The sequence below is a fragment of the Vigna radiata genome, chromosome 1 (genome assembly GCF_000741045.1).
Source record: "Vigna radiata var. radiata cultivar VC1973A chromosome 1, Vradiata_ver6, whole genome shotgun sequence".
NCBI lineage: Eukaryota > Viridiplantae > Streptophyta > Magnoliopsida > Fabales > Fabaceae > Vigna > Vigna radiata.
Genome location: NC_028351.1, coordinates 17483869 through 17492915, shown reverse-complemented (window position 1 = coordinate 17492915; position 9047 = coordinate 17483869). Strand labels below are relative to the sequence as shown.

Genomic DNA, 9047 nt, shown 5'->3' with positions numbered 1-9047 from the left:
TCAATCCTTTTATCTCTAAATTATTGTTTTTAAGAGTTCACTTGAGTTCATTATATGAAATAAAAGATGAACAAAGAACAGTTCACCAAACACTTACCCAACAGAAAACCAATTTGTTTTTTAAGAAGGGTGGAATCAAATAGTCAATATCCCGACCAACAAATTGCCTGTGATAATAAGCATCATATATTTTTGTGCTAATTGCTAACCACAAAACATCCAAAAAAAGAGCACAGTTCACAATTCTATCAGAAAAAGAAATGAATACACAAAAATTGAAAATTAGAGAAAGGTAGTTAGAAGAGTACTCTCGTCTTGATGACCATATACCAACTTCAAAATTTTCGAAGCAGAAGTTCAAAAAGTCAAGATAAAAAGGTCTCTTGAATACTGAAATCAAATTTAAACCTAATCAAAATTAGTATAAAAATAAACCGAATTCATAAAAACAAATAACAAAACAATTCTTACTTGCCCTCCCTTCAATTGTTACATCAGCCATGTGATCTTCAGGAGGAGGACAAACCACGTCAGCTAATAAGCCATTTACATCCAAAATTATTAATCTTTTTCTCAAAGGGCGAATTTCTATTCCGTTCACATAAATTTTGCAAATTTGTGAACTGCGATCTCCATCTTCTTCAGCTTCCACAGCATTTCCTCTGGGATCCATTCTTCTATTCTTCTCTTACAAAACATTGGCAACAATAATATTATCAAAATAAGTTACTAGAAAATTTACACAGAAAAATACAAATCATTCCAAACCACAATTAGTATTGTTCCTACAGTTCTCTCTTTTATATCAATGGCTTCGTGAATGTTCAGAAAAACACTTTTCTTTTTTCTAAGACCCATATTCAGGAAACTTGAAACAGATCAACAGAAGAATCAACATGCATCAACATTAGCAAAACAGATAAAAATGCCAATCAAGAACAGATAAAAACAAACAAACAAAAAGAGTTTCTTGTTATTAGATATTGTCACTGTTTCATAATATACAAGAACACATGCAAGAGTATAGAAGAAGAGATTAAAGAAACATAACATACATCAACATTAGCATTGGATAAAACAGATAAAAGGAAGAGAGCTAAAAGACAGAAATGGAGAGCACACTTATTGGAACAGAATAAGGTCAAGAAAGAATCTTGTGCTTCTTTCTTCACACCATACACGCTGCTAGATACACTGACGCATGAATGAGGGAGGGCCCATTCAGTTTCACTTCATAACGTAAGCTGAGGAAAGTGTAACCGTCCCATATAAATTGAAGAAATGTCACCAAGCAAAGCATCACTGAATTTTTACCAGACCTTAATACATTCAAATAACCAAGTTTCAACTAATAAAAGCAGTTTAAACTACCCAATCCAGAGCTGCTCCCTTTCCATTTCCTCTTACCCTAAAAAAATATAAGAGTCGCAGGTTCCCGTGAACGACCGCCTCAATTTCTAGAAAGCACAATAACCAACATGGAAAAAATCAAGTTTCAAATTACCTCGTGTGCACATATTTACTTGAACAAAATTTTGGACCATAGAGATAAGAAGCAGCGAATAATAGAATGTAGAAGATTTGAATCTTGGATAAATTCTTGAACACAGTTTTAATGAGAATACATTGGTTCGGTTACGCGTAACATCTTAGAGAAGGAAATGCACCTGAGCTATGACGAAGTGAATCGTGCCGCCGCAAGTTACTGACTGAGTGAGCAGCGACGATACCTACTGCGGAGTGCTGATTGGGGTTACTGTGATAGTGAGCTAGGGTAAGAAATTGGAGATCGAAGTAACAATCAAAATGAAAGAATGAAGTGACAAAGTGATTAAGATGAAAATGAAAAAGGGAATGCGTTTGATTTTGGGGAAGAAAACTAGGGTTTGTTTTTCTTGATTTGTGATTTTGAATCTTGGCGCGTTCTCAACATTTCAGTTTTAGTGATGGCGCCTTCGAAATTTGTAGTGTACAGATTGGCCTCCTCTGGTGCAAAACTATATAAAAATCCATTTTTCGATATTTTTATTTGATAATGAATTTTTTTTATTTTATGATAATGCTGCCTAAGGGATAAAATTATTTCACAAGTGTATAGCTTTAATTTTACTTTTATCTTATTTGATTTGAGATTCTACTATTAGATTAACCATCTAATCAAATGGAAATATTATAAAATAAAAATAAAAATTATGACAACCAAAATTAAAGTTATGAAAAAAAAATGAAAATGCTCCTTCAATATGCCAATCACTAGCCTTCAGAGCCTGCAATGTTGTTTTGTCACTGAAAATGAAAATGAAAATAGTTCTCAAATATGTTAGAAGTTAAGGATGTAATTGACTTGCATCATATAAATTCAAAAAGCAATGCCCACAGATGAAAAAAATAATAAATTCAACTTAAGCAAAGAAACAAATATTAAGTATAATTGATATAAAACTATGCCCAGAATGATCACAACTTCCCTGTCAATGTCAAACAAAGTAATCAAGCCAAAGAACTTGAGGGTTGTTGGTTGCATATATTCTAGTCTTCGGAAATGGTACAAATGTTATTTTCCCTCAATAGAAAGGTATTATATGTCTGCTGATGTCACATATTTTGAAGATACATCTTTCTTCTCATCCTCTAAGCAAGATTGTTCATCTGTTAAAGAGATGCTTCCTATACCATCATGTGATCCTTAGTAGTCCTGCTTCTCCAAATCACACTATAAATGTAGGTGACATTGTTCAACCATCTCCTTCATTGCCTGAAGATCCTCGAGAATCAACTCCTCCACTAGATTCCCAGACCATGGATCCTTCATCTTCCTCGTCCTCTCTTGACTCAGATCAAGCTTGGCCTATTGCTCTTCGAAAAGGTATTCGATCTACTCGTAATCCATATCATATTTATATTTTTTTTAAGTTACCATTGTTTGTCTCCTATATATTTCTCTTTTGTATTCCCCCTTTCTAATATCAAAGTTCCTAATAATGTTCATGAGGCACTTCAACAGCCTAGATGGTGACAAGCCATAATTGATGAAATGCAGGCACTTGACAACAATGGCACTTGGAAACTTGTACCTCTTCCTCCTAGTAAGAAATCTGTGGGTTGTAGATGGGTATATACTATTAAACTCGGTCCTACTGGTGCAATTGGTCGTCTTAAAGTTCGTCTAGTAACGAAGGGTTATACTTGGGCTTATGGTTTTGACTATTGTGATACTTTTTCTCCTGTGGCCAAAATCAGTATTGTTCATCTTTTTCTTGCCATGGTTGTCATTCATCAATGGTCCCTTCACCAACTAGACATTAAAAATGTCTTTCTTCATTGTGATCTAGAAGAGGACATATACATGGAGCAACCTCCTGGATTTAGTCGTGTTGCTCAGGGGGAGTATAAGTTAGTTTGTAAATTACAGCCTTCACACTACGACTTAAAGCAATCACCTCGAGCTTGGTTTGGTAAATTTAGTCGTGTTATGCAACAATTTGGATTGAGACAATGTGAGGCAGACCATTCAGTGTTTTATGAGCATTCTACTCCTGACAAATGTGTTTATCTTATGGTTTATGTTGATGATATTGTGATTATAGTAAATGATGTTGCTAGAATTGCTTAATTAAAGAATTATTTGTTCAACCACTTCCAAACCAAAGACCTGGGTCGTCTGTAATACTTTCTTGGTATTGAAGTGGAACAATTAGAAAAAGGAGTCATCACTTCACAAAGAAAATATGTCCTTGATATTTTGTAGGAAAAAGACCTGACAGATTGCAAGCCCATTGATAGTCCTATGGACTCAAATCAAAAATTAATGAGACAACGGTGAACCTTTCTCCGACCCTTTCTCCGACCCAGAAGGATACAAAAGGTTGGTTAGGAAGCTAATCTATCTTACCATAACAAGACTCGATCTTTTTTATCCGGTGGGAGTTGTGAGCCAATTTATGAAAAATCGACACATTAATCATTGGAATGTCATGATATGTATCCTCAGATGTGTAAAAGGGAATCCAGGACATGGACTGTTGTATGAGAACAAGGGAAATACTGAGATAGAAGGATTGTGATGCAAATTACATTGGTTGTCCAAATGATCGATGATCTACCTCATGATATTATATACTCCTTTTGAGGAAATCTTATATCTTGAAATGTAAAAAAGAAACAAAGTATTATTGTTCGATCTAGTGCAGAAGCAAAATAAAAATATTGATCTATGGTTCTAGCTACATGTGAACTTTGGATCAAACAATTCCTTCAAGAATTAAAATACTTTGAAAATAAGCCTATGATGTTATATGCTCATATTTATCTTGTTTTCTCAGCTTCTCGGATGCACACCGAAACTTTCACGAAAACTCCTCTCTTCATTAATGTTTACTCTTCCCTGTGCTAGCAAAGAGCCACAACAACGCTCCAGACAGATCCCAATTATATAATTTCAAAACTGCACATTGGTTCTTACAAAAAAAGCCACAAATAAAGCTAGAAATAGTCCACAAATTATGAAGAGTCTGCACCACATTATTATACCACAAATAAAGCTAGAATTAGTCCACAATTATATAGTTAACAGAGTATTCTACCAAACATAAAGGCAACTATGGTTTCAATCCTGTTAACTCAATGAGCATGCATTTGTCACACAATTATACAAATAATTTCACATATCCAGATTTTCATTACTAACTTAAACAGTTTCAGCGATTATCACCAATTGCATCACTTAAGTTTCATGACCAGATTAAACACCAACTTCCCCACAAACTCATACCAATGTAATCTCCCAGTTACATGATATTTTCATTCAATTAAGACGGAAACATTCACAACAACTAAAGCAATAAACCAATCCTAAAACATCAATAATGCAAGAAGTAAGTATTACAATAATTATCATCACTTCAAAATGCACCTAAGTGTCACTGCCCACAATAAAATCAATCACCCCACTTTACAAAATTTTTGAGATGTCATAGTAAATTTTTTTTAAAAAACATTTTCATAAACATTCATTTAAGATAATCAAACTCTATTGGATTAAAATGCTGAAACAAAATCATAACTATAAATGTCATCTGTTCAAAACGAAAATCTCAAATAATCTTTCTTTTTTACAATAAAAATATCGAGTCTTGAAAATTTTTAAATAAACTAAATAATCATTTCCGAAATAAAAGATCTCAACTTTCGTCAGCTATTTTAATCCGATCTTATATCTAAGACCATCTACTTTTGTATAAATACGATCATCATAGGTGGAAACCACAACCATAACATGTATGGATGAATAACCAGAAATATCATAACACACAAAATTCAATAATTTTTTTAAACACATAATAATTTAATCATAAACATATTTCATCAAAGCAATAATAGCATAGTCACATCATTCATGAACCAATTTAGTATGAATCATACAGCAGTTTCTTTCCGTATCATACGGCTGAAAAAAAATCTGTTTCTCGCATCACATGGCCGAAAGAGTCTTCACCACTTGAATCTCTCCTCTTCCTACATCACAACCAATTCACATTTTTAATAATATGCATTTTCCAACCAATCACAAAGTTTATGACACATCCTCTATACCTCGTGAAGATCATCAACAACATTACAAGGTAAATTATCCAACATACAAAAATAGCCACCGGAGAACCCACCTTGACTCACTCACCAGTGCCATTCTTTCATCAGTCAAGACAACACTCTAAATTTGCCACTAATTAATACAACCCCAAAATAAATAATAGGTCACTGTTTCTCTACCAAGGCCTAAGCCCACACTAAAACCATTTATACTTCTATCACTTACCCGCTACATGCAGCGTCATTTTATAACGAAGGAATCAAACCAAACAATAAATGGAAAACTAAACTCTGCAAGTAAAAGCCATGCACTAAAAAAAGAACCTCCAATTCACACCATAGCAACCAAAAGGATAGAGTCTTACTCTCTGCTCTTACTACACTCGCTGCACTTAAGGTAAATTTTATAGCCATTGATCACCAAGTGGGACCCACGCGGTCCCTTCTTCTAAATTCACAAACAGAATAAAACTCTCTCACTCCACTAACACGTTGCCATATATATTCTCTACCATGAACATCATTTATCTCTTTCTCAAAAGCTGGCGAACCCACCTTTCTTCTAATAAAACAAGAGTAATGGTAGGTTAACACATTTAGACATGTTTTTATAACAAGAAAGTGAGAAATAATGTGTCATATAAGAATCTAGATGTGTATGAAAGAATATTTTCTCATAAAACAAAATAAAAAACAAACATCTCCCTCTTCACCCTTCGTATAACCATCTGGTCATGGATCAGGGAATAATCCATGCAGTGAACCCAGCCAACAACTCTCCATCTGACTTCTCTTCACTCATCCAATTACAACTAAAACTCCAAGACTTCAACTTCCCCTTCACCAATATCCTTCATCACCAATATACCCTTATACCTCAACTTCAATCATTCAACCTAACATAATCTTCCAACTATCACACTATCACTCTTCTTCTCTTTCTCCTTTGCCCTAGCCGAAACTCCCTCTTTTCTTCTCTATTCACATTGCACATTCTTCATTTAAATTCCTGGGTACACCATACTTTAACTCTACTCAAATCGCTTTATTCACCCATCATGTCAAGTCATAGCCCCATATATATACTCAAACAATCTGTTAGATTTCTTGAAAGTAAAGATTACAAGAATACAATTCGTACACTTCCAAGGGAGCAACCTCCCCTCATACAGGAAAACAAATGTCCTGTCACTCAGAAAACAATCAACTCAACAACCAAGGGAACCAGTCCCTTCTCAGAGGTACAGCCTTGTCCACACTAAGTACAAAAAACCGTGTCTGCCCCCATACACCAACCCTCCCAAGGAACCACAACTGCCTAACTGTTTTCCCCCAAACTCCTCTAACAGCTATATTTTGTTATTAAGAAAAAGTCTCTTTAATAATTTTTTTTTTATAACATATAATTTGTCTGATTCAAATATTTTTTTAAACATAAATTCAAACAGACCAATAAAATGATCACATGTGTTCTGTTGTCAAAAAATTATTAAAAAAAAGTTGTCAAAATATCATTGTCCTTGTTATTATCTTTCCTTCCTTCTATCGTCCACATTCATGTCGTATCACAATCTCTCTTTCATTATCCTTTTCTCATCCCGTCAACTATTCTAGGTGTAGTGTTACATCCACCCAACTCTTCCCACTGCCACTCTATTTTCCCTTCCCCGTTCTTCCTTTCCCCCAACAACCAGTGACCTTAGAACCTTAACCATTACCTCTTACACCATATTCTTTTAACAGAACCCATGCATGAATAACCCTCTCTCTCCAAGCCAAGACACACACACCACCCAATGAAAGTATTCCCTGCAATGCTATATTTATAATGAAACCTTTCCAAACCACTCTCATGCCCATGCCTGTCCTTCCCTTTCATTTCTTCTATTTCTAGTAATAACGAAGCCCATCTTTCCCTTGCTTTCTCACCACATCACAAACTCATCATCTTCTTTCATATTCCAATTACGTAACACCAATCCCATGCAACTCCACTTTTTGTTATTCACCACTATGGGACCCTCTCTACCTAAACTCTTCCTCAATCTCTCACTTTCTCTCACATCATTCACGTGTTACTCCCCTTCTTCTACTCTCACCAACTTTCATTTCCTTCCTCTTTTCTATCTTACCACTAACCCAAACCAACTCTCACAGTACCTTTATCTTGCACTCTTATCCTATATTTTTCTTTCTTCCATTCTAACCTCTTTCTTCCTCACACTTCTTAAAGCTACTCATGCCCACGTATCCATATATTTCTTGCATGTTGTTTTATTATAAAACCTATTCTAATACAATTCTCTTCACACCTTCCTTTCATCTTAACCCACACATCACCCCCTTCTATCTAGAAAAGGTGAAGCAGGTTCGCCTCATAAGCAAAAATACACAAGAGAAGACCCTAGAGATTTCATGTAAAACCCTCAAGCATTCCCCAACACCGTCGTCTGGCAGAGAACACATAAACAAACCCTCTCAATGTCAAACAGAGGCATAAAGAAGAAGAAGAAAAAAATGCTAAAAATAATATCACACGATACCCTTATTCGATCCATAACACACCCACATACATACCATTTCACAACAAGTCCGAAGCAATCACGCGACACTATAACTCGATCACCACACGTAGAACACTACTCAATACCATAGTTATTCAACACCCTATACTCAACCACAAGTTTCAGTTTATTCCATTACACGGCCCTCAAAACAGTAGCCAATAACAACACCTGAAACTCTTAACTTACAACTCCGAACGTCTCACTCTGCACAAATACAACACTCCATACGTATATCTCAATCAAAGAAGAAACAGCTACAGCACACCAGGGATCATACAATGTACAACGCATCATCAAACCCTACCCACACAAGATATTTTCTAACAACTCCCCTTACCTTAGGGTTTCCAGAATGATTCAAAGACTCTAGGTGTGACCGAGAACGTTCACTCCTTCTATGGATCACCACACGCTCACCGGAAAGGATAATAGTCTTCCCGCTCCTCCCCAAGCGTTCTGGGTAGAAACAAAGAGACTAGGTTGCCCTCCCTCATCTCACAGCTGCTCCCAAATATCACCTCCCTGCTTTGGTGCTTTCCCTCACGGCCGTAGTAGGTAACCTCCTTAAGTTTTACCCTAAAACTTAGTTAAATATCACACACCCTTCCTGTTATAATTCTATATTTTTTCTAAACTTTGCATGGCCCAAAATATTCCCGTAATCTAATTATAATGGGCCCCCATAAGTTTTCTTAATCTGCATCTAATTAAAGGAAAAACTAACTAACCCAGTGCCCCAAACCACACTCACTCTCGGTTTTAAATAAAATAAAAATCCTAAAGCCCAAAACCCTCTACGTTACCTGCTGCATGCTTCTCCATGCATAAATACCCCACTGGCTAAACCAATTTATGCTCTCTCCCACTCACCTGACCCATAAGGCCAGAGAA

At 35.6% G+C, this 9047-nt stretch overlaps 1 protein-coding gene across 1 annotated transcript in view; it reads right to left on the bottom strand.

Moving 5' to 3' along the window:
- LOC106766450 overlaps positions 1 to 8740 on the bottom strand; it is a gene marked incomplete in the record, with an annotated part of 10787 nt that extends 2047 nt beyond the window's left edge. The window contains 6 exon segments of the mRNA XM_014651181.2: positions 98 to 167; positions 309 to 390; positions 472 to 682; positions 1668 to 2286; positions 5422 to 5514; positions 8494 to 8740. Of these exon segments, the coding sequence (XP_014506667.1) occupies positions 98 to 167; positions 309 to 390; positions 472 to 673 (354 nt within the window).
- Positions 8741 to 9047: the final 307 nt, after the last annotated feature.